This window comes from Narcine bancroftii, chromosome 1 (assembly GCF_036971445.1).
Source record: "Narcine bancroftii isolate sNarBan1 chromosome 1, sNarBan1.hap1, whole genome shotgun sequence".
Classification (NCBI taxonomy): Eukaryota; Metazoa; Chordata; class Chondrichthyes; order Torpediniformes; family Narcinidae; genus Narcine; species Narcine bancroftii.
This window is the reverse complement of record NC_091469.1, coordinates 241154141-241181426: the sequence shown is the minus strand read 5'-3', so window position 1 is coordinate 241181426 and position 27286 is coordinate 241154141. Positions and strand designations below refer to the sequence as shown.

The 27286-nt window shown below is 39.7% G+C and overlaps 1 protein-coding gene across 2 annotated transcripts; it reads right to left on the bottom strand.

Annotated features, from left to right (window-relative positions):
• Positions 1 to 42: 42 nt before the first annotated feature.
• On the bottom strand, positions 43 to 27286 carry LOC138740771 (probable G-protein coupled receptor 139). Of its 2 annotated transcripts, XR_011343163.1 has the most exons (3): positions 26889 to 27286; positions 2427 to 2561; positions 43 to 178 (listed from the first exon to the last, which is right to left on the bottom strand). XR_011343163.1 is itself a non-coding variant. In XM_069893851.1 (2 exons), the coding sequence occupies exons 1-2, from the start codon at positions 26956 to 26958 to the stop codon at positions 6798 to 6800; spliced, it is 975 nt and encodes a 324-aa protein (XP_069749952.1). In that variant the 5' UTR covers positions 26959 to 27286; the 3' UTR covers positions 6307 to 6797. The 2 variants fall into 2 exon arrangements, 1 of the variants encoding a protein (XP_069749952.1); XM_069893851.1 differs by lacking the exons at positions 43 to 178; positions 2427 to 2561 and adding an exon at positions 6307 to 7702.

Below are 27286 nucleotides of genomic sequence, written 5' to 3'. Positions count from 1 at the left end.
ATCTGAACTCTCAAATATGCTTTTAAAGCATCCCATAAAATAAATTTACTTTGTACTGAATCTTAATGAATTTGTAAAAAAGATTTAAAATGATCTCTAATATATTCAATAAATTCAGGTTTCTTTCACAACATTGTGTTAAATCTCCAACAATATGTAGTTCCTCCATTTTCAGAACCTATATAACAAGATTAATAATAAAAATGATTAGACAAAATTCTACTTTTATATTCAGCATGTGCATTACAACTACCTTGTAATTGTGCTGATACTAAAAATAAATCTATTCTAGAAAAAGGTTTGTGTCTAGCTGAATAAAAAGAAAAATCCCTCACTGTCGGGTGTAATCTCTTCCAAATCTCTACCACATTTAAGTCTTTCATAATTATTGACAGTTGCTCAGCCATCTTTGTTCTCTTCAGATTTTTTGGAGTTTTTTTCCAATGACAGATCCAAACAATTAAAATAACCTTAATGGAATATTTGGGAGATAAACGGATAAAGTTAGAGTAGGTTACATATACATATACATATACACACACTTTAAAGCAGATCTTGTTTGAAGTACTGAAGAATTCATATTGAGGAACTTTACAGAAACTATGGAGAATGTTGTGCACATTTCACGTCAGTGCTAATTGAAAAGATGTTATTAAAGCAACAAGCAGGAGACACTCTGGCTGTTGAAAGCTCTTTGCAAGGGTTTTGACAGAGTGCATAGAAAGGTCACTCCTGGGTTTTTGTTTACCTAACGACAACAGCTTAACCAAGAAGACTAACTCCTATTATTTGCTGGAGAAGGTCAGGGGTTTTGCAAGTGAGAAAGTCACATGGGCTTTCTGGCAGTTGGAGAGAGAGAGAGAGAGAGAGAGAGAGAGAGAGAGAGAGAGAGAGAGAGAGAGAGAGAGAGAGGAAGAGAGAGAGAGAGAGAGACTGGGCAGACAGCTGAAATAAGCAGGAGAAGCTGGTTGGAAATGAAACAAACTCCAAGTGGTGGATGGCTGGAAGTGCTATCTGTCTGATGTTTCTCTTGGAGTAATAGGAACAGAAAGGAACTCTGTGGTAGCCTGCTGAAAGTTAGTTAGCTTTTACATTCGATTCAGTCTTCGCAACAGAGTAGAGTATTGGTTGTAAATTGAATTTTTTTTTCAGAAGTGTGGACAGCGATGAATGTGGATGATGAAGGGTTTTTAATGGAATTGTTTTTAAATCTGAATGAAGCGAATGAGAATGTTCTGGTGGGTGGTGTGTTATGAGCCCAAAAGACCCCAAAACCCAGCAGCAATAGACATTCACCAAGACCCTGATGGGGCAAGTTTCATCAGCAAGACATTGAGGTGACAAATGGTGGTTCCTCAGTTGTGGAAATCCTGGAATAAGAAATCTCTCTCTGCAAACCTTCCTGAGTGGTAAACATTTACCTTTCGAGCACCAAACCCTGGTGAACTTTATACATGTTGAATTCTGTGCACAGTATAAGAATTGCCTGCAACTAGAAATTTGGAAGAATGAGAAGTGAGATTGAACTCTGAACCAAAGAACTTTTCTTACATTTACATACACATTACATATGCGTGCGCTTAGAATTAGAAGGGGGTTAAGTTAGGTTAGTTAAGCTAATAGAGAAAAGTGAAAGTTTGATTTTGTTTTCATGTTTTAAGATAATTAAAAACAACTTTTGTTTAAGTAACTACTTGTCTTGGTGAATGTCTATTGCTGTTGGGTTTTGGGGTCCTTTGGGCTCGTAACACACCACCCACCAGAACATTCTCATTCGCTTCATTCAGATTTAAAAACCCTTCATCACCCACATTAGGTGCATAAACATTTATCGCTGTCCACACTTCTGAAAAAAATTTAAATTTACAACCAATGCTCTACTCACTGTTGCGAAGACTGAATTGAATGTAAAAGCTAACTAACTTTTTATGTATTAAAATAGCCACACCTTTTGCTTTTGAATTAAAATGAAATGCTATTACGTGCCCTACCCAGTCTCTTTTCAATTTCTGATGTTATTTTTCAGTGAAATGTGTTTCTTGTAAAAAAGCAATATCAATCTTCATCTTCTAATATAAGCTAATTCTCATTTCCTTTTAATTGGATTATTAAGCTCATTAACATTAAAATTTGCAAATATTAAATTAGCCATATCTCTAAATCACCCCACACGGCTCTACAATTAAAAAAAAGCTCCTTCAAAAAAATTTTTTAAACCCAAAAAAGAAGAAAAAAACACAAAAGAAACAAAAACAAATACCCCCCTCAAAAAAGAAAAACTACAACAAATAGTGTAGTAACTCCCTCAGTTATATGGGTGTGGCCAATGCCACCACTGGCAGATGACTTCAGAAGTGGCAGAATTGTTCACCTCCCTCCAAATCAAACACTACTGAAAAAAAACATATTTTTCATGTTTGACCTACTTCTTTCAATATACAATCGACTTGATCATCATCGTCGATATCAATCAACTGCAAAGACTCCAACTCTTTCTTTCCATTCTTCACCTCTGAAAGCTTCACAAGTGGCTGATTCATCAAATCCTGATGACCTATTGTCTGGCAAAGAATTAACAAAAGTTAAAGCATCGTAATCATTTTCAAAAAACTGAGCTTGATAATTCCCGTAAAAACCCTTCAATACTGCCGGATACCTTCTTCCATTATACAGCTTTAGCTGAATTAAATTCTTTACGTCATTTGATTATATCATGACTTAAATCAGCATTAAAAAACACCCTATTAACCTTAACCATTAAAGGGCTCAGATTTTTCCAGGCATTTTGCACAGCGAGACACAAAATCATCCCACGGTCCTGATACCTAGGAAAAAATATTTCCTTATCACTCGGTGTACTCTATTTAATTCCAAACAGTCCAGAAATGCCTCAACCCCCAACACCTCAGGAATCCATTTCTGAAAAAACTTTACTGCTTCTGGTAGCCCCACGGTTTTAATATTGTTTATGTCAACTCTGATACTCCAACGAATCTATCTTCTTCAACAGCTCCCTCTTTTGAATTTCCCAACCAGTAAAAGAATCCTCAGTGTGATCCATTCTTTCCTTATACTGATCCACCTGATCTTTACAGTCAAAAAAAGCTTCTTCAATCTTCTTAAATTTATCTTGCACATTATCAACAGCCTTCAAACATTTATTAACATCCATTTTTTACTGACGAGACATCTGTTTTTCACGGTTGAAATTTCACCACATATGTCATTAATTTTCCCTTTGATTTCAACAAATTGCTCATTAACAGCAGCAAAATCTTGATTCAATTGCAAAGCCAAATTTTTCAACTGTTTGGCAATGTCCATTAAAACTGGATTTGTAGCTTCAGCTCCAACAGATGCAGATGTTAAAACTTGAGGCCTAACTTCCATTAGTCTCGCTGCCTCCGTAAGTAGTTCTTCTTCCTCTTCACCTGGCTCTGGACCACTTGACTTCAGGTCTGGGACCCCCCCCATCCCTCGCCGCTGGGCTGACCTCATCGGGGCGGCAAAGGCCGTGTCCTGCCACAGCCCAAGCCCAGTCTAATAACATGACTGGCTCATCCGCAGCACACATGTGAGCGTCACCAGACAAGTCGCTGTGCACGGCCAGGTCATTGGCCACATACATGCACCCACTACTGTGCATGTCGCTGCGTGCCTCTGGCCCGCCAACCGTGCATTGGTCTCTGTGCATGCTCAGAAAATAAGACAGGAGCACCAGGAACGTCGGCACCATCTTGGAGATCAGGATGCAAGGTAGGCGCCGGCGTTATGTTTAACCTGCTGGAGGAAGTCCTCTGAGGCTTGGACATCACTTCACTTGACTCCTGAGGCTCCTTTTGGAAGGTAGGGCAAGGTTCTTCTTCACTTTCAGCTCATTTAAATGTCGTTTTCTTCACTAGTTATCTTTTTATTTTCTTCATTGCTGCTATAGTCAATGTTTAATCAACTTCTTAACACTTTTTAAAAATTTTGTCAAACATTTATAAGTCGGGGAGAGGAGTTTTCTAACGTCTTTTTCCTATGCCATCTTGCCACACCCACCTCAGGAACCAATTGTGATATTTACTGACAATCCTCTGGTGTTTTTGAATAAAATGAAGAACAAAAACAGAAGATTGTTAAACTGGAGTTTAATATTACAAGAATACAATTTGCAAATTATTCATATCAGGGGTTCAATTAATGGCAGATTTTTTGACAAGATGTTAAAATTGATTCTGTATTAAAAATACTCTCAACATCGTTACTTTAGTTCAGTTATAACTGAATTTTAACTCAAGAGTTAAAATTCCTTTAAAGGGGGAAGGTGCGACAGAATATTTAGGAATATTTTTGAGAGATATATTAAGAAAAGTTAGAGTATGTTACATACACACACTTTAAAACAGATCTTATTTGAAGTACTGGAGAATTTCATATTTACAGAAACTGTGAAGAATGCCTATGGGTGGGTGTTAATTGAACTGCTGTTGTGGAAATAAATGAACTATTGTCTTTAAAAACAAAAGCTCAGACATGCTATCTGCTGAGCATCACTGCCTGGTACCAACTATCAGGACAAGAATTAACCCGAGAGGGTTGTTAACTCGACCTGCGACATCACAGGCACCAGACTTCACTCCATCAAGGACATCTACTGAGTCGATGTCTTAAAAAAGCAGCCTTATCCTTAAAGACTCCCACCCAGGCCATGCCCTCTTCACTCTGATACCATCACGAAAAAGGTACAGGAGCCTATAGTTGAGCACTCAATGGCACAAGGGCAGCTTCTTCCCCGCTGCCATTAGATTCTTGAATGATCAATGAACCACAGACACTGCCTGACTTTCCATGCACTGTTATTTTTATTTTTTATAGTAATGTTGTAAGATGGTTATAATACGAATGCTGCCATAAAACACCAAATTTCATGTTTGTGACAATGAAAAATTGATGTGTGTGAAGGAATATAATTATATAAAAAGAAAGGGGAGGGCAATAGGTCAGAGATTGGTAGATAGATAGATAGATAAATAGAGAGATAGAGAGAGAGAGAATTCACTTAATTAGTGGCAGATAGATAAAGTTCACTTAACTATTGACCTAATGTGAACACTCAACCTCCCCTCACTTGTCAGGAAGGCACAACCATAAAATATTTGCAGGAATGTACCCTTGTCTCAAATTATTGAGATAGGAGAAATTAGATGGGCAGGTTTTTTTTCATGGACTGCAGTGTGACAGTATAGGCGTGAAATTAAGAGGGCACAGCCTTCCTTCCCATGACAGCATTCTGAACCCACAGATTATAATTGAAGGTAAGATAGGGAAAATGTAATGGGGTAAAATGTGAAGCCTGCAGATGCTGGTATTGGAGTAAAAACACTCAGAAATGTTGTAAGAACTCAGCCAGTATCACAGTATCCAAAGGATACATTGGAGCTGGCTGCTACAAGCTATGGCTCTGTGGAGCCTATAGTGCAGGAGAGGTTCTAACTGTGTGCAGGTCAGTTCAGAAAGAATGACATGAACCCCAGTTGGGTGGAGTTAACACTGAGCTTTATTGGGCTCACAGCCCTGCTTTTATTCTCAAGATGAGGGGCATGGTCAAAACCCTCTCAGCACTGACTAGTGTGTTTGTGATCCGCTTTCCCTGATAGGCCAGTTAAGCTCTTTTGGTTGTGGCCAATTGGAGGCAGTGCTGTGGGCCTTGTGCAGCCTGCTGGATCGTTGCATTCGTCCTTCATTTTGTGAGGCCCCATAGGGGAGCTGCGAAGGGCTGCCACAATATTACTGACATTTTGAGCCTGAACCCTACTTAAAGGAATAAGCAAAAAACAGGAAGGCATTAGATCAAATACTATCAACTGGCTGGGGAAGGAGTCCAGACCAACAAAAGGTGCCAATTGCAAATGATAAGAGGAGAGGTGGACTTTGACACTGTTAAAGGAGACAGAGGGAAAAGGTAAGAGGGAGAGAGAGAGAGAGAGAGAGAGGAAAGGCGATGGAGGAAGTTGAGGGGGGGAAACATAAACCAGAAAAGTTGATGTTAATGCCATTTGGTTGGAGGGGGCCCAGACAGAAGATGCAATGTTTTTATAGATGACACTTCTCAGCTCCAAATATTTCGCAATCTCAAAAGATGTCATCTTCCAAGAGAAGTAAAGCCTCGATATTCCAAATTGTATCTTATTCACCCAAATAAATCAAACTTCATAATTGCAGCTGTAAATAGCTTTAATTTTTCATTGATCAAAGAGAATAAACATTTTCATAGCTTCGCACTTCATAAAGAGCATATTGTAAATGTTAATGAGACTCAACTTCAAACAAATATAAACAAACAAATATGATGATAAATGATTAATAATGAATAATAATGATTAATTCAAAGAAAAGTTTCTGGAGTGCTCACATCTCTTCCGTGGTCATTCCAAGAATGAGAACACACTCCTGGTCCACTAGGATATGACTACACTGTTATATTCTTAAAGGGAAAGACATAAAACATCCACAAATCATAAACACAAGGTTTGAACCTCTACAGTTTTTCCTCTTGTCAGACTAGCAGTGCATGGGACCATAGAACTGGTACTTGAGGGCAATAGTATATGGAAGTAGGGTAGGCAAATGTGGACAGCCATGTGGTTTGGAAAGTTTTGTGGGTGTAGGCTAGGTACAGAGACATTGAACAGACAGCGTTGTTGCATGAACGAGTTTGAATGAAGAAACTGTTTCCCTGCTGTATGTCAATTATTCAATGTGAATAAAACTCGGAATGTTTGGGAACATTTAGTTTAAAACTCATGCAAGTTTCAATGTGATTTACGCAGCTTCCCCGCTAATGTAAACAGAAAAGCAGCGCCCTGTTTCAGCTGCTCCCTGAATTTCCGCTGTGTCAGTGTGTAGATGCATGTGTTGGTGCACATACTGAGCATTTGCAAGATATATCCGAACTCCTGCAGTATATACATCGGCGTATTCAAATAGTGGTCTGTGTAACTATAGTTGACCATTTGCCAGTTCGTGGAATATACGACAGAGGGAATCCACAACAATGTGAAATTGGCAGACAGACAGAACAACAAAACCAAGGACCTTCTCCTGTGTTTAATCTCCGGGTCCTCCTGTTTCTCACTGCCTTTCCGAAGTTCTCTGCGAACTTTATTTGCCCTTACGATGTGTCTGATGGTCAATCCATTGAACAAAAAAATTAAACCGATCGGTAACAACGGTGTAAAGATGCTGTCAAATATCTCGAATGCTTTCCACGCTGGTGAAGTGAAGTATTCAGCCTTCAACTCGCAATTCCACGGCACGCCGACAATTATGATCTTGGGCTCCATCATAAAATAAAACGGGACGCACCTGGCGCCGCTCACTGCGACCACAGTGACCGTAACAACGGCTGCCGTTCTCTCCCTGCAGTATCGTTCGCGCAGCTTCTGGCAACTGATCGCAATAAAACGATCGAATGTGAAACTCACTGTCAGCCAAACAGAGCAGTCGATGGTTGCAGACCCCAGTACACTTGTGACAGCGCAGACCGGGGTCATGTGCAGGAACCTCGTATAGGTATAGAGGTAATTAATCTGCTCCAATACAACAACCACTACAACCACCATCAGATCTGCCGTGGCCATTCCTACCAGGTAGCGGGTGATGCATTTCGAGAGTCCGCACTTTCCGCGGGACACGATCACAATCCCCATGATATTGACTGCGAGGAAGAAAAGAGAGTTAGTTCTGTGAGAGATGAGTACAACTGATATAAAAATATGAAAATGAAGAAACTAAAATTGATACATGGGTAGATGAATAAAGCCAGTATGAACAGGATAAGACATGGATATTAGAATGCAGGAAGCAGAATCAGTCTGAGTAAGATAAGAATCTCCTTAGACAGAATCAGCATGTTCACTGTATGAATGAGATAAGGATAGACAATAGATAATAGAATGTAGGAAGTAGAGTTAGTCTGAATGAGATAAGGGTCTTCTAGCCCCAGATAGAATTAGCAGGTTTGCATATGTAATTAGTAAGCCTTAGACAGTATTAGCCAGTTCTACATATGAAGGGGACACAGCCCTGAGGGTCGGGAAGGTGTAAATTAGAACAAGGACAGGTTTGTGAATAAGAACAATGAAGATAATGACATGATGAGACACCGACAGGATACCCCCTGGTCCTCCAAGAGCACAGAAACAGCACGTAGGCAGGCAGGATTGCCTAATGCCAAACCTCTCCAGGAGGCAGAAGAATGTAAGGGGGAGGGTTTTCCTATACTGAAATGAACTGTATAAAAGTTGGGTGAGCCCCAGTGTATGTGTGTATTCCCAGGGTAAGGGGAAGCACCCAACTTGGCATTGTTGTATAATAAATGTTCTTTGTTCTCAATTTTTGTCTCGAGCAATTTCTGTGAAGGTACTTCTGTTTCTAACAAATGGGGGCTCGTCCGGGATCCCACTCCCTCCACTGACAAAGTGCCCGACGACGGGGGTAGGTGCACCCCAGCTGATTCAGCTGGACTCACGGACGAAGGGTGACTGGTCAGTGGATGAAGCGAGTGATATCCGAGAAGAGGCATTGAGAACAAACAACGAGAGGACATTAAGGAAGCGCGCTAGAACTAGCTACTGGACCTCGGTAAGAGAAATTTTACTTACCTGTTAATATGGGAGGTGTGAATAGTAGGGAAGAGAATCCTGGTGAAGGATGTGAGAATCAGATAACCAAGCAAAGCCCGTTGGGATTAATGTTATCTGATTGGGGCGCGGGGAGAACCCGTGGAAAGGACAAACTGACCATGGTCAGGTATTGTTGTCTGGAATGGGTTAAAAGCCCGATTAAAGGGAGCTCTGTATACTGGCCAAAGCTCGGATCCGAGGATGACTGGATGTGTCAAGCATTGAACATCTGGCTCTATCAAAACCAAAGAGATAATATTGAGAGCAGGGAATATGCAGCCTGCTGGCTCAGGGGATCGTTTGATCAACTGGTTTTGAATGAAAAATAATGCAAGGACAAGAGAGATGAGGAACCTTTTGTCCCTGAACCACAAGGATGGGATGTGTTACATTCCCTTCCTCCACCTTATGTTCCTCCTATGCCGGCTCCTATCTTTCCCCCCCTCCTATGCTCCACCCTTCTGCACCTTCCCCTCCTCCCCCACAGCTAGAGAAAAGAGAAGAAAATAGGAGTGGTATGATGACCCGTTCACGAAGCACTCGATTACCACCTCTATTGACAAGAAAGAGAGGCGACTTTAATTCAGAAGTGTGAGACCCTCCAGGAACAAAGGGCAGAACCCTTTGATTCATTTCCCAGGGAGCAGGAACCTAGACCTAATAAGCCAGAAACTAACTGGATGAGACCTCTGCGGGAAGTTCCCGTGGGAGAGGGTCTCGGTTTCGTAAATGTACCCCTGACCAGTACAGAGGTGCGTAACTTTAAGAAAGATTAGATCAATTTTTGGGACCAAATACATAGACCTGGGATGAGCTAACATCTTTCTTTAAAACACTGTTTACTTTGGATGAGCGTGGAATGATTCGCCAGGCAGGGATTAGAGTCTGGGATAAGGAACACCAAGGGAGACCAGAGGCGATACCCAGAGAAGCTAAATTTCCCCTGGCAAAACCAAATTGGGATAAGAATACTAATGATGGTTGCACATTAATGGAAGAATATAGGGTTAATTTGATAAAAGGAATCAAGGAATCTGTTCCAAAGGGACAGAATTTTAAGAAAGCATTTGAGGTTCCCCAAGGTCCCGAGGAGACCCCCTCTGCATTTCTGAATAGATTGCGTACGGCCATACAGCAATATAGGGGTCTGGGCATAGAATCCCCAGCAGGTGAACAACTAGTATTAACAGGTTTCATTACAAACTCATCCCCAGACATCAGAAGGAAATTACAGAAAACTGAGAATTGGCATGAGCAAGGAATAACCCAGCTTCTACAGATCGCACAAAAAGCATTTGTCCAGAGGTCTGAGGATAAGCAGAAAGGAAAGGCTAAGATTTTGATGCAGGCAGTCAAGGGAGTAGTGGAGGAACAACAAGGAAAGGGTAGGGACTGTGTGCCAGCTTCTGGACATTGGGAGAAGTGCCGGGAGTGGGAGAGTAAAGAACAGAGATAATTTCAAATCACAACTTCTCACTTCAGTCACTGACCAATAGTAATTAAAATTCATGCTGAAATGTAAATGTCATAAATGATCATTTATCAATACTGTAGAATGAGCGAATTTAACTACCAGTTAATTTCATTTTATGAAATAAATTGTATTCAAACATGATTTTGCACAGGGAGTATGTGAGAGTTGAACGATGTTATAACATTTGCAGGGAGAAATGTTCGTGCTAATAGGGTGAGTTCTATACGTCTTATTTTTAAGTGTATGTAAGATAAAGAAAGGATCTGATGTGTAAAGTTGCTGGATCAGCCAGTTGAAGGGGGAGTGTGCATGTCCCTTTAAGCGCATTGTGGCACTTGAAACTGACGCTTCAGGCTCCTGTCTTGCAGTTAGCAGTATGGAGCCCTATCAATAGATTTAGTAAATTTCTTCTACACATTCAGCAGTCAAGGTCCGTGAGTTTACAGATCGCCCACCTCTGGAGAATAAAGAAACCTCTGGGGATTCCAATAAGTTAATGATTGATTTCTCTGGTGCATTTTCCTCCGGAGTGAAATTAATGCCTCAGCACAATTTCTCTGTATTGCCGCTGTAATTTAGTTCATGATAACTTCCCCCATTCATCAGGTTTATATTTAAATCCGGTCGTGCAGAAGTTACATTGTAAATAATCACGGAGGTAAACACTGCGCGACTGGATTTAGCTTAAGGCAGAAATAAACCTGCGAACTGGTCTATGGTGGTGTGTGAGTACTGCAATAGGTGGAATATGATGTAAATTGGTGGCATAGTTCAGAACAATTGGGTGCATAGGAATAATAATATAATTAATAGCTCACAGATCTTGTACCAGATGCTATTCAGTATGTCTCGGCTTAACGACTGCAAAATTGGCATGTTACAGAGTGATTGGCATGGCACCAATATTTCTTGATTCAATAATGACTCCACAAACTCCAGGATTCATGCAGCAGAACTTTAAGTGGAATATAATAGAAACTAGCCTGTACTTAAATGCTTCATAAGATCATCTTTTAAATGTTTTTTTGGTGCCGGTTTTACAGACTGTTTTAAATAAGGCCAGCTCCTGTGAGCTGTGGCGCAAGGCATTTAATGTTTACAATTACAATAGCGATGCTAAATAATCGTCAAATTCGTTGCCGTCGGCAGTGACAAAGATATGTCTTATTCCCACTCGGCTATTTTAAAGAAAAATTCATTTAGAATAGAGTAAATTTCACTCGCCGAATCATTATGGCTAATTGTGTACTTAAGGCAGAACTAAAGGTTGAATATGTTTCATGTTCTCTCGCAGGGGCTCTTGTGCTGCAATGTCTGTTATGTACTCACTCTAACAAATTGCAGGTTGGTTGCCCCATACAGACAAGCAGCTTCAACTGTGTTTTAATAAGGTCTAATATATTCAAAACCCATGGAAATATGGTTTGTGTTTCTTTTTACAATAATTCTAAATATAACATTTACACTAACACAAAGAAAAGTCAGATTGTTATGGTAAATGGTATCTTGCCCCAGAACGATTTTGGAAACTATTGTTAAAAAAAAAACAGATAAGGCATTAAATTGCAGCTATTCACTTTTAATTAGCATTTCACCAAGTAAACAGGATCGTGAACTAATAAATCCTGGGAATACATTGGCAGTTAATTAAGACAGAAGGGTTTATTAGTTCCAAACCCACCCCTGGAGTATCCTATTCATTCTATTAAACCGGGTGATTGGGTTTATGTCAAAGCATGGCAAGATAACCAACTAAAACCTGTATGGGATGGCCGCTATTGTGTACTTTTGATTACAGACACTGCCGTGCGAATGAAAGAAAAAGGCTGGAGCCACATCCAACAAATTAAACCAGCTACCTAATAAGCCAGAAATAACAACATTGATAATCTACCCTCCACCTGGCGTGCAGTCCTTCATCCTTCTGATCTCAAAGTTACACTATGCCAGGATAAAGTGCCATAATGTTGTTTTTACCATTTACTGTATTGTTTACTTGTTGCTTCCCAATTTCTGGGACATCACTTAATTACTCACAATGTATTAAGTCCTCCCGGAATAGGGGCAGCAGAGGTGACATTTTTTTTTCCTTTAGAATGTAGACAAGGCATAGATATAATGTATAGTCATAATGGGATATGGGTTAACAAGGGATTCCAACACGGACCAGGGGAATTCAACAGCTTTAATGGAGTAGATTTAATTTGTATTTTAGCCTACACAGGTATTAAAGACAGGAGTTTTAAAGGGACAGCACAAAGGAGATGGTGGGATAAAGACAGACAGAATAGTAGTCAGGATGGTACATGTGGCAGAGATAGAGTTAATACATATGCTAATGTACACAGACAGGCTTGGACTCACAAGTTCAATGATACTTATGCTAATGTTAGCAGACAAGCTGCAACACACAGGTTAAACGATAAGAAACAACCCTCCCCAGCTTGGTCTCTTCTCAAACATCCTTTGGGTCCCTCAGGCATTCAGAATGACAAGCACCATCTCGTTAAGGGGAGTTCCAGTTGTAAATGACAAGAGCTGCTACAGAACACCACAGCTGCTTGGCATTTAAATCATTTAATCAGACTCCAGACAGCCTTGGACATCATCAAATGGAGAGCAATGGCCCTGAATTTAGGGGCTGAAGAAAAACGACAGATACGAGCCACACTTCAACAAAACTGCCTGGCTCTCGATTACTCGTTGGCTGCTGAAGGCAGCGTTTGTGAAAGACTGATTAAGGACAATGCTCACAACGGTCAGGCGGATAAAGACACTTCTTCAGGAGTTCGAAAATCTTCCCATGATCAGGTACAGACTTGGCAACCTTGGTCCGGTGGGGGATGGACTAGACTTTTATTGGTAACTGGAGTCTGATACCCACAAGCTGGACTCGCTATTCTGACCATTATGGTGCTCCCCTGCCTAAAGACTTGTGTTCACTTTTTAATCCATCGACCCCCTCGTCAGAACACTATCACCCAAAGAATGTATGTTTCCCAACTTCTATCTGATGACACTGAGACTGCAGTTCGTTTACTGACCAGCTGGGAAAAAGACCAAGATACAAATAATACATTTTCAGTTAAGAGATCAGTAATACTGATCTAAAAGAAAAGTGAGGATTGTGACAGATGAGTACAACTGATATAAAAATATGAAAATGAAGAAACTAAAATTGATACATGGGTAGATGAATAAAGCCAGTATGAACAGGATAAGACATGGATATTAGAATGCAGGAAGCAGAATCAGTCTGAGTAAGATAAGAATCTCCTAGCCTTTCGACAGAATCAGCAAGTTCACTGTATGAATGAGATAAGGATAGACAATAGATAATAGAATGTAGGAAGTAGAATTAGTCTGAATAAGATAAGGGTCTTCTAGCCCCAGATAGAATTAGCAGGTTTGCATATGTAATTAGTAAGCCTTAGACAGTATTAGCCAGTTCTACATATGAAGGGGACACAGCCCTGAGGGTCGGGAAGGTGTAAATTAGAACAAGGACAGGTTTGTGAATAAGGACAATGAGGATAATGACATGATGAGACACCGACAGGATACCCCCTGGTCCTTCGAGTGCACAGAGACAGCACGTAGGCAGGCAGGATTGCCTAATGCCAAACCTCTCCAGGAGGCAGATGAATGTAAGGGGGAGGGTTTTCCTATACTGAAATGAACTGTATAAAAGTTGGGTGAGCCCCAGTATGTGTGTGTATTCCCAGGGTAAGGGGAAGCACCCAACTTTGCATTGTTGTATAATAAATGTTCTTCATTCTCAATTTTTGTCTCGAGCAATTACTGAGAAGGTACTTCTGTTTCTAACAGTTCCAACTGCGCCAAACTTCATCTGCATTTCCTAATTGACATCCGGTGAGATCATTGAATGTTCCACTGCCATCAGACGACATGGTTCTTGCCCCAGCGATCGGCGGCCAGGTTCGAATCCTCACGGTTGTTACTTCTCCCCGTGACTGCGGGTTTCCCCGGGGGTGCCAGATTCTTCCCACCATTCACAACCTACTGGGGTTTGGAGGTCAATTGGGCGGCGCGGGCTGTTGTCTCCATTTAAAAATATAATAATAAATAAAAACAAATGGCCACCCAGCGCCTTTATCCCAGGGCAAACACCAGGGACACCCGTGCAAAATGACGGGAGGGGAATTTAGGGGTAGTTTTAAAAAAACCACGGTGAGTTGAGGGTGCCTGGAATGCCTTACCAGGGATGGTGGTGGTGGCTGGAACATTAGGGCATTTATCGCAGATAGGTCCGTGGATTAAAGTAGAGATTTACGGGGTAGGGAGGCTTCAGAACTTATCATGGAAGTTATTAAATAAATCGACACAACATCGATTGCCAAAGGGCCTTTACTGTGCTGTGGTGTTCTATGTTCTATGGTGTATGTCAGAGTTTTTTTTTTCTTTAGGCAGACAACATGGTAACAGGCCCTCTCAGCAAACAAGCCCAATTATACCCAATTGACCTCCCCCCCCTCCCCCCCCCCCGGTTTTAGAGCGTTGGAGGAAACCTGAACCCCATGTAGACACGGAGAATGTATAAACTCCTGACAGCCCAGAGATTGAGCTGCTTGCGCAGTAACGGCACTGGGCCAGTCACCCTGCCAACCGTGCTCAATGGTCCGGGTACACAGACGTGGTGTTGCAGAATGGAAATTCCTACTGTGAGAAACAGAAGTACCTTCACAGAATTTGCTCGAGACAAAAATTGAGAACAAAGAACATTTATTATACAACAATACAAAGTTGGGTGCTTCCCCTTACCCTGGGAATACACACACATACTTTTATACAGTTCATTTCAGTGTAGAGGTACCCTCCCCCCCCCCCCCCCAACATTCTTCTGCCTCCTGGATAAGTTTGGCATTAGGCAATCCTGTCTGCCCACGTGCTGTTTCTGTGAAACTTGGAGGACCAGGGGGTATCCTGTCGATGTTCCATCATGTCATTGTCCTTATTCACCTGCCTTTGTCCTTATTCACACCTTCCCAACCCTCAGGGCTTACTAACTCTTATATGCAGAACTTGCTAATTCTGTCAAAGGCTTACTAATTACATATGTGGAACTTGCTGACTCTCTCTAAGGCTACCCTTATCTTATTCAGACTAACTTTACTTCCTACATTCTATTATCTACCCTTATCCTATTCATACTACTGGCTTTATTCATTACACATATTTTCATATTAGTTTTACTCATCTCTCACACTACCATCCTAACTCCATGACTGCGCTCCAGCTGTGAGCCTGGGGAACACCTGCAGCCGACCTTCGAGCACTTTACAGAGTCCAGGGCAGACAGTTACGGAGTCCGGAGGACCCCAAAAACCAGCAGCAATAGATATGCACCACAACACATCAAAAGTAGTTTTTAATTATATTTGAACAGGAAAACAGAATTGAACTTTAACTTATTACATAACCTACCTAACTACTTAATAGTTAGCCCTCTTAACCCTCTAATACGAAATGCAGGTGTGTGTGATGTATATTTAAGATTAGAAAAGTTATTTGGATCACATTCCATTTTCACTGGTTGCAGGCCATTCTTGTACTGTGCACAAAAGTTAGCATTAACAACGTTTACCAGTCTTTGGTGCTTAACAGGCAAATGGTTACCACTCAGGTGGGTTCTTGCTGGTTTTCAGAGAGAGATTCCTTTTCCAGGGCATCCGCAACTGATTCCTTCTCAATCAGTCTTGCTGACGAAACTCGCCCCCTTCAGGGTTCTCCAGATGATTCTCTTTCTTTCAGGTCACCGTTCAGACCGCTAATCTCCTTCTTTGACCAAGCAGCCTTCCAGACAGCTTGTCCTTCTGGAACTGATTTTTGTGTCTCCTCTCTCTGTTTCACCCCCTCCCTCTCTGAGAGCAAAACTCTTCTCCTCTGCCTGCAAATAGCACATGTTCTCCCAGGCAAGCTGCTGTCATATATGTGGCCTCCTGCAAAAAGCATTTTGCAAAAGTCCTGCAAATATTCTGTGTTTTAAAATGTGTGTGTGCAAGCTGTACTAACAATTCCTCCCAAACCACCTCCAAATACTCTGTCACAAGAACTGAAATATTCCTTCTTCTCTCAGTTAAAGGCACACACCAGTAACCCTTCAACAAATCCAACTTAGTAAAAAATTTAGCTCTCCCAATTTTATCAATACAGTCATCTATTCTCAGAATAGGATAAGCATCTGCTTTAGTTGCGTAATTTTTCAAAATAATTATTTATAGTTTTTGAGGTGCACCAACAGTCAAAACATAGATTTCTTCAGAGCAAAATCCATATAAAATTGATTCTATGTTCTCATCAAACTCCTACATTTTTGTCTATATACTTCTGGAACCAACTCATAAGCTTTCAATACTGCTTGTTTAACAGTATCATAATTTGTCACTTGCTCTGTAGTCAAACTACGGTATGCAATTTGTGCTTTTCCCTTCAATACACTTTGAAGCATTAGAGGCCATTTTTCTTTTGGCCATCTTGAGCTCTCAGCAACCTTTTCAAAAAGCTGAAAATAAGTATCTTATTCTCTCTCATCAAAAGGAAGAACTAGATTTACCTCTCTGCTAGCCAAAAACCTCTTCCCGGGAGCTACAGCCTCAGTTCTCTTACCTCCCTCCATCTCAATTTTTATCCTCTCTAATCGATACAGTCTTTCCCTTTCAATCTTTTTCAAATCATATTTTCTTTGTCTTTCAGCTACCTCTAACTCATATCTCCTCTGTTTTTCAGCCTCTTCTCTTTTCTTTCCAGCCTATTTTCTTTGCATTTCAGCTTGGTCTGCCTCATACTGTCTCTGTTTCTCAGCCTCCAACAGCTCGTTTTTTCTCTTTCTTCTTCCATCCTCAATTTCTCCATTTCCAATTGCAATTCCAATTCCAATCTATCCTCTGGAAACTCTTCTAAGTCTTTCTCGACAAATTTACCATCACCTATATAATATCTCACTATTATACTCCGTATTTGTACTTTCCTCATCCAATGCTTTGCTTCAGTCAGTTTTAATTCGTTAGAAATAACCATCAATTCCCCTTTTCTCTTGGTCTGCAGCTCTGCAGGTGATGGTTGTGACAAAAATTTACCAACATCCATTGCTGCTGTTTTTCCACACACAAGCTTTCAATTAGTTTCGAAAAAAACCAATTGACTAATAACCCACAAAAAACGTGTTAAAATCTGAAAAAGACGAGCCCCATAAAATGTTACAAGTCCAAAGAACCCCAAAACCCAGCAGCAATAGATATTCACCACGACAAATGGTTACTTAAACAAAAGTTGTTTTTAATTATCTTTAAACATAAAAACAGAATCAAACTTTAACTTATCTCTATTTTTGATTTACTTAACAAGCCATCTTAACCCCCTTCTAATTCTGAGGACACGTGTATGTAATGTGTGTGTAAATTTAAGAAAGCTCTTTGGTTCACAGTTCAATCTCACTTCTCAATCTTCCAAGTTCTCTGGTTGCAGGTAATTCTTACACTGGGCACAGAATTTAACATATATAAAGTTCACCAGGCTTTGGTGCTTGAAAGATAAATGGTTACTGCTCAGGAAGGTTCTTGTAGGTTTTGTAGAGAGATATTTGTGGTTCCAGGATTTCCACAATTGCTGATGAAGCTTGCCCCATCAAGGTTCTCCAGATGATTACCTCTATCTTTCAGGCTATCCTTTCTGTTCCTCTTATTCCAAGAGAAACAGTAGACAGCTCATTTCCTCCTTTTGCATGAACCAGAAGTGTAGGCCATCCTCCACTGAAGCTTCTGTTTCAATTCCAACAGCTTCTGCTTCAGTTTCAACAAGCTTCTCTGCTTGTTACAGTTTTCAGTGACCCATACACTGACTGAGACCACTTGCTTTACCCTTCTCTCTCTCTCTCTCTTTCTCTCTCTGACAAAAAACTCCTCCTTTTCCATCAAACAATAGAAGTCAGTCTTCTGGTTCATCGGCTGTTTTTAGGTAAACAAGAACCCATTAGTGACCTTTCTGTGATCACTCCAAAACTCTGCAAAGAGCTATCAATAGACATCATGTCTTCTGCTTGATGCTTTAAAGACAATAGTCCATTTATTTCCACAGCTTCTGTAAAATCACTGAATATGAATTCTGCAGTATTTTCAAATAAGATCTGTTTTAAAGAGTGTTTATGTAATCAAATCTATCATTTCCAATTTCTCTCCCAAAAAATATTCCTAAATATTCTGTCACAGGCTAGCACCTAACCTTCCAGCAGAGCATCAGGTACCGCAGCCTCAAGGAACAAATATACTCGAGCAAGGAGCTACGGGTGTCGCAGCTCATGCTCAAATGACAATGACCAATCCTATGGAAAGGGCTGACGACATTCAAGCTCGCCAGAACACACAATATAAGGATCTTCCCAAAAGGAGAGTATTTCAAAAAAGTTCAACCCTGTGAGTCGATCCTTGAGATATCAACCATTGAGGTCCTTTCATGGTGATGGAGAACAAGCAACAAGTCAAGGATCTCCACAAATGCCATCACTTACTACCCAAGGATTCTCACCAAGACCATCACTTACAACTCAAGGTCCTTCACCTATGGCACCAGTTCAAGGTCCATTTTCTCCATTCACCCTAAGGCAACCAGTTGCAAGCCATGGTGGAGAAGACAATATAATATGTATAGAAAAACAAAATAAAATCTCTGCTCTGTTAGCACAACAACAAGATTTATATATTTACCCAAGAGGGAAATTACAGTTTTTATTGGAGATCCATTACAATATTTGACATTCATGAAATCTTTTGAACATCACATTGAAAGTAATACTAGAAATACCAAAGATCGTCTCTATTATCTGAAACAGTAAACTGGAGGACAGGTGGAGGAGTTAGTCAAATGTTGACAATATATGAATTCATAGCAAGATTTTAAAATGGCAAAATCATTATGGCGATGAACATTAAATGGCAAGGGCCCACATAAAATCAGAGGATGCAAAGGCTTGACAAGCATATTCACTCTTTCTGAGAGGATGTTGAAACACAATGTTTACATTTGCAAGAGCTGAATTTGCTTATTTGTCGATTATTATAAACAAATTGTCTTATAAGCTGAAGGATTTATGGAAAACCAAAGTTGCAGAACTTAAGATGCTTCCTGGAAGGGACGCCACTTTTGAGGATGTTGTACAATTTTGGAATGACGTGCATGTTAACACTATACCAATATTTGGAAATATTAAGAATATTTCAGTAGTTCATAAAGATGTAAAGAAGTCTAAGTTATTGTCTCAACAGAAACCAAAGGGAAGTACCTTTGTTACTGCTGTGTCAGATCCAAGCACAGGGAAGAACAAGGAAACAAAGGAGAAGGAAGATCAGACGGTAGAGGAAACCTGTTTTTATTGAAAAGATGAGCATGTTTTATAAAGATGTTCACGATTGGAGAGAAAGTTGCATGACAAGAAATTAACCGTTTTAAAGAAAAATGGAAATTGTTTTGGCTACTTGTGTAAAGGGCACATCAACAAAACTTGTAGCAAGCGATTCATTTGTGATATACACAGTTTAAAACATCCCAAGTTACTGTAGACTCAATGAAGTAAACTTGAGAAGGAAGTCAAACAATCTGAATCCAAGACTAACCAGACAGTCAGAGAGGATGCTTCAGCTTTGGTTGAGACAAACAGTCTTACTGGGGCCGGTGACAAAGCCATCTCAATAGTTCCTGTGCAGGTTAAAGCCAAAAAAGGGAGCTTCATACTGAAGACTTGTGCATTTCTTGATCCAGGAAGTACTGCATTATTTTGTACTGTTGAATTAATGAATGAACTTAACATTCATGGAAAAAATATCACAGATCTTATGAAGACATTGAATGAAGAAAAGAACATTGAAACTAATATCGTTTCAGGTTTAGAGATTGCTGGATTGAATAGCAATGAATTTTGCGATCTTCCAAGTGTATATACTCAGAAGACTATGCCTTTGAATAAGGATAATATTTCATATCAGGATGATATCAAACAGTGGCCTCATATAAAAGATGTTTGCTTACTTAAGATTTATGTCAAGATTGAGATGTTAATTGGATTAGATGTACCAAAAGCTCTCAAATCTTTTGAAGGAATAAGGAGTCAAAATGATGGACAAAATGTTGTGAGAATGTTGTTTGGATGGATGATTAATGGACCATTAGGAGGAAAAATGAATAATGATCAGAAGTCATCGAATGTTAATGTCAACAGAATTTCAGTTTTGAAACTTATGATCTGTGGGAACAACCATTTAAAATCAAATTTCCTGAATGTCTCACAGATATTCAAGAACCTTCAAAGAAGGACAAGCAGTTTCTGGATTTAGTTTCAAATTCTGTGAAACATGTTGATGGTCATTACTGTTTAGCATTACCTTGGAAGAAAAGAGAAATTAGTATTCCAGATAATAAAAGAATTGCAGAACAGCATATGCTGAATTTGAAGAGAAAATTCAAGAGAAATCCTTCCTTTCATTTGGAATATACGAATGTCATGTTGGGCCTGATAGCCAAGTTATGTAGAAAAGGTATAGGAAGATGTCTTGGAACATAAATATGGTAGAAAATGGTATTTACATCAGCATGAAGTTAAACATCTACAGAAGGAGAAACTATGCATTGTATTTGATGGTGCAGCATCATTTCAAGGAGTTTCATTGAATTCTCAACTTCTACAAGGTCCAGACCTAACCGGAACTTTAATAGGTGTTCTGATAAGATTTTGTAATGAGCCTGTTGTAATTGCTACAGATTTGAAATGATCATTCATCAATGTTTTGGATTGTTATTGTGGTCTTATGGGGATGACAGTAAAGGCATGATTGAATACAGAATGACAGGTCATTTATTTGGAGCAACTTAATGCCAGAAGAAGTGAAACATCCAATTATATTAGGAATTTCATATTTATGATTTAATTGTTTGATATGTACATGAGGAAACAGGTCATGGTGATTGTAATCATGTATTAACAGAATTACATCAGAAATACTGGATTTTGGTGCTTCAGCGTTGATCAAAACATTTATATCAAAATGTGTAACTTGTCTATGTGCAAATGCTAAACCTGTACAACAACAAATGGCAGATTTGCCACAGGACAGTGTTTCACCTAATGAACCCCCTTTTGCAGATTTATTTTGGAAAAGATGGACTAAAGAATATCTTTCATTATTATAAGAATGAAAAAAATGGTCTTGAGCTAAGCACAATTTTGTGTGCGGAGACATTGTAATTATCATGGACAATTCTTCACCAAGAAATGCTTGGTTGGTGGGGAAAATCATGGATACAGTTCCAGACAAGAAATGTTACATTCAGCAAATGTGGAATAAAACCAAGACGGGTTACTTAAATCAACCTATTACAAAATCTGTCTTTTACAGGAACCTGAAAGTTTTGTTTCTAATCTTATACTAACTATATTTATTTGTGTATCTGTACAGTAATTATTATATATGAGCCATTAATGTCCATTTTAATAATTAGAGGCCAAAATGTAAAGTGGAAAACCTTGTGTTTTTAACTCTTGGTTAAATTTGTGCCTATCCCTTTAAAATACTATTGTTTGCAGTGTTTCCATAGTGACTAGGTGCTGATTAATGGCTGCTCATTATTCTAGAGGATGCATGAAAGATTTTTCTTTGAATTGTGTTTCTCTTTAAATTTTTTTATCTATATTGTTATGAATCTCTTTAAAGTTTGAGCTTCTTTATATGCATTTTATATCTCTAACATTAGAAATGCTTTGTTATTCATTGTTAAGAAAGTGTTAATGTGAAGTTATGCAAAATGTTTGGCTGTTTTATCAACTACTTAAAGCAGCAGTCACAGAGTTGGATTTATTAACGAGATCGATATTTGAAATATCATAGCTCATGCTTTTGAAAGTTGATATTTTTAAAATAGGATACATTAAAATAAGGAAAGTCTTGTCTACATCTGGCTTCCCTGCGTGGCCTGCTATTAGTGATAGATCCAGCGCTTTTTCTCCCCATCATCTTCCGTGACATGTTTTCTTCAATATTTTTGAGCGTGGCTCGAGGTTCCAGCGGATTTCATCTTTACCATATGAAAATCCTGAGATCGCAGGACTGGGCCCATGACAGCGGCACCTATGTATGGTAACGCCTTGAGGGTTTCCAGACTCCAGGGAATCAGAAGACTGACACAGCAGACCAGAAACAGGAAAGACACACCCAGTTTGAGAAGGAGAGGCAAAGGAAATGACTCACGGGACAGTGCACACAGCACTGGCACAGGGAGGAGCTCTGCGGCTGAAGAACACACAGGCGGCAGGCTGTTGGCGACTCATGGAGAGCAATCCACATTGCTACTGGCAACTGCAGTCGAGAGATTCACATGGGCTCCGGACTGCTGAAGAATGGTTATGGGAACCAGATACGAGAGGGTGCGAGGGCACTAAGGACTTCCTGATGGTGCAGGAGGTTTGGATCTGCAGCTCATGTTCCCAATGATTTGGACTGGATTCGATGTGGCTGCAGAGGTTATGGGATCACTGGAGGTCAATCAACGACACTGAGTGATTTGGGGAGGGGGGATTTGCTTCCTCTGACAGTAACGGTTGTCGGGATATTTGTGCCTACACCTAGACTGAAGGAAGTTTTGTGTAATATCACATGTTTTGTTTTATAGCCTGACAATAAAAGCAGCTTTAATCTTTAGCAATGACGTATTTGAGAAGTGGAATCATAATTCACAATTGGACCCGACAGAAGCCCAAGGAAGGACAAACGAGGAGACCCCCCACTTTATGGTGAGAATCAAAGAGAACTTTGATTTCTACCTGATAGTTCTTGTGATGTTGGAACCAAAGGGTTAAGTAATCATGGAAAATATGCCTACGTACTATTCATTATGTATTCATTAATCCATTACTATGTAACAATTTACTATTTACTTCAATTATAAGGTGTAAGGGAAATATTAATGCAATTAAGTAACAGCCACAGTATGTAGAAAAGTTGGCTGATTATAGTATGTGTAGAATTTGCTGCCTCCAAATACAAAGAGAGAGAATACTTTCTTCCCCAAGGTTACACTAAAACAACAGAATGTTCTGGCCTTGGGGATTAAGATAGGAGTGCAACACCATAGATAATTGCAGAGCAGAAAATTGCTTGAGAAAAATTTTATGCAAGGAGCCTATCAAAGAAAGCCAACTTTTGTTCAGTGTAACAATGTTGATCTATATAAACAGAAGAGACTGGACAGTAAGAGTCAGTCTTGGGGAATAGCTCACTGAGCAGGTGACCTATGAACTAACGACTGGACCAGAGTTCTGTTAAGCTTTATTCTTGTGCTATGAAATAAACTTATTGTGAAACCGAATACCTTCTCTTATCACTTCATTCAACGAGCACGCTGGACTCAGTTGACACATAGACCAAATTGAGGGGAGGGTAAAGCCAGAGTCCGACAGTGACCTGTATGTTGCGCATAAACTAAAAATGATTTCGAAGCTGCCACAGTTGTTGCTGTAAAGTTTTAACTCTCTTTATCGCCAAGAATATGTACGAATAGTGAAGGGGAAGTGAGAGCAGGTAAAAATGACAGAACAACATCAGTATCAGCAAGGATTTCACTCCAACCTTCGGATTGGCACCGTTAGTGTGGTGGTCAGAGCAGCACCAGTGGCCCTGATCGAATCCGGTGCTCTCTGTGGGGACTTTGTCTGTTCTCCCCATTTCTGTGTGGGTTTCATCTGGGTGCCCCAGTTTCCTCGCACCCTTAAAAATGCACCAGGGGATGTGGGTCATTTGGGGTATTTGGGCAGCATGTGCTCGTGGCCCGGAAAAGCCTGTTACCTGTATGTCGAATTTTACAATTATATGCAGAACGCAACATTTAAACTATTGCAACACATGAAAGTGTCAAACAAAATATCAATGGCATGAAGCTTCAATATTCTGGAAACTGTATTCAAAGAAATTGCATATTTCTCTTTCATTCTTTGAAACGATATAAAATACCCAGCCTCAGAACAATTTTCTACCAATCTAATTCCTTTCTGTTCCCACAATTACAAAAACTGATTAAAGGGAAAAAGCTTATTTTGAAATAAAGACGATTTAGTCAAGATTTTACTTTCCGTACCTATAATTTCATTTTTCTTAGTCCACAATTCCATTAAGTGTTTCAACACTTGTAAATTATAACTGTGTAACAGTTGAGAATTCCATTTATAAATAAAGTGATCCATTCTCTTCTCATTAATCTGAGACAATTCAATCTTGGCCCAAACCAAATATTTATGCACTTCAAACATCCTATTAACAAATTTCGACTGCGCTGATTCATAATAATTCTGAAAAGGAGGAAGTTGCAATTCTCCTAAAGCACATTTCTAGGTCAATTTCTGCAACGACACCCTCACCATTTAACCTTTCCATAGGAATGTCCTCACCACAACATTGAAATATTTAAAGAATTTTTGAGGAACCCTTCAAAGAATAGATTGGAAAAGATATTGAATATGGGGAATTCAATATACATTTTCACATGATTAACACGTCCTGTCAACGTTATTGGTAAATCTTTCCACCGATTTAAATCATATTTAATTTTAGACAACAAAGTTAAGTAATTCAATTCATATAAATGATTATAATTATCATCTCTTATAATACAAAAATATTTAATCTGATCAGACCACTTAAATTTCGCAATATGCCTACAAAATGCATAAAGTGCATCCGTCATTTATAATGTGATCCACATCCGCCAAAGGCATAATTTCACTCTTATCCTAATTAACCTGATATCCCAATATTTCATTGTACTTGCAAACTCCCTAAAAATTTCAAGGGTTGTGTTAAATATATCAAAACACCATCTGCTAATAAATTTATTTTACACTCATCTGGTTTCACCTTAATACCTTTAATATTACCATTTTGTCTAATTAACTGAGCCAAAGGTTCAATGACCAATGCAAATCGAGCTGGTGACAAAGGACAGCCCTGACTAGTCGACCTAATTAATACAAACAAAGTAGATACCTGTCCATTTGTCACAACTCTAGGGAAGGATTTTTATAGAAAGCCTTAATCCACCCAATAAAAAGAGGCCCAAATGTAAACGTTTCCAAAAATTTAAACAAAAAACCCCATTCCACTCTATGAAAGGCCTTCTCTGCATCAAGAGCAATTACCATATGAAATTTCTTCAAACACTTTGTTTTCTTATCATCTGGATAGAGCTTTATTGTTGGATAACTTTGGCCATACGTTATGGTTGCCTTGATGGTCTAGATTTGAAAGTTTACTTACTGAAGGTGGTAAGAGAGGATTTATATCTGAGATGTATGCCTTATTACAGCATAAAATGCTTAAGATGGATATCTATAAATCTAAGTTAAAATGGGAAAAAAGATTTATCTTCATCTATTTCTCAGGATGACTGGATGTGAGGATAGTATGACTAAATTAGTAAATGTAAGATATAGATTGGTCCATTATAATTTTATACATCAGTTATATTTAACTCCTAAGAAGTTAAGGAAATAGAAGTTTGTTTCTTCTGATTTATGTTTTAGGTGCCATAAGCAAGTTGGCTCTTTTTTGCATTCAACTTGGTTGTGAAAAAGAGTGAAACGTTTTTGGAATAGAATTAAGGAACTTTTAGAAACTTTATTAAATTTAAAATTTCACTTGATCCTATGGTATTTTTATCAGGTTATATTAAGAAATTGAGTTTGGAATTAAAATTAGATAAATCACAAATTGTTTTCTTGAGTTTGGCTTTAGCAGTGGCTTGAAAATGTTTGGCAATTGGAAAATGAGGCTGGTTTGAGTATTCAACGGTGGCATTCGCAAATGAGGTCTTGCATACCGTTGGAAAAGATCGTGTATAATATACATAATAATAATTATTTTTTGTTAAAGTTTGGAGGCCGTATATGAGATATAATTTGTAATAGTTTCTTTTTCCCACAATTGATGGGGTTGCACTAAACGATAGCGATAATAGAAGGTTGTTATGTAAATTGGCCAATGGCCACCGTGACAGAGGTGCACCAAAGAAGAGGTACAAGGACTGCCTAAGGTAATCTCTTGGTGCCTGCCCCATTGACCACCGCCAGTGGGCTGATATCGCCTCAAACCGTGCATCTTGGCGCCTCACAGTTTGGCGGGCAGCAACCTCCTTTGAAGAAGACCGCAGAGCCCACCTCACTGACAAAAGACAAAGGAGGAAAAACCCAACACCCAATCCCAACCCACCAATTTTCCCCTGCAACCGCTTCAACCATGTCTGCCTGTCCCGCATCGGACTTGTCAGCCACAAACGAGCCTGCAGCTGACGTGGACATTTACCCCTCCATAAATCTTCGTCTGCGAAGCCAAGCCAAAGAAAATGTAAATTGATCTCCACTTTTACTTTCTTTTCTTTGGGGTAGTTTAGCGGAAGGCTGGGAGGGGGACTATATTATGTATTTATATATAATTTGATTGTATTCAGATTTATAAATAAAATTTCCCCCCCCCACCAAAAAAAAAACCCCATTCTGAAAACGGTGCTCAAGGTGCTGGGTGTGAAGACATTGCAGCAGATAGAGGGAGATGGGTCAGCGCGGCGGCAGGTGAGGCTGTTGCAGCCACCGTGGTTTGGATGGTTTGTCTGCGTGGGTTTCCTCCGGATGGTCCGCCCAAACGTAGATTCATTCCACCGTGCTGCAAAAAGACATTGTCACCAGATTAGAATCTTACCGGGGATGCCGAGCGCTGCCAGAACCGGATAGTAAATGCGAACGATGTAGAAAATCGCTGGATACCCCATCTCCCGTGCGCACAACCTTCCAGCTGCTCACACGCCTCCCTTTAAGGAGTGAGACGAATTCCCCTGAGACAACCACTGAACAAAGAGTTCCACGGGGGATCCTTCTCTTCCCGTCCGATGAACTGTGATCGTCAAGGGGTATTAGCTTCAACCTTTCCTATGGAGAATGTTGGGAAGTGTGTGGAGCTGCTTAATTCCTATTGGACTTGCTATGACTAATTTTTAATTGCCAGTCCTCCAATTAGGTCACATTAAGCACACACTTGAGTTTCGTGGCTGAATGAATGTTCACGTCTTTCTGGAAGGGAGAATGTCACGCCGACTTTGC

Excerpts from the sequence above, each read along its gene's own strand:
- LOC138740771 (XM_069893851.1), bottom strand. The coding sequence starts at position 26,958 with ATGGGGTATCCAGCGATTTTCTACATCGTTCGCATTTACTATCCGGTT. Across the intron at positions 7,703-26,888 it reads GGCAGCGCTCGGCATCCCCG|TCAATATCATGGGGATTGTG; the intron begins GTAAGATTCTAA and ends TCTTCCTCGCAG.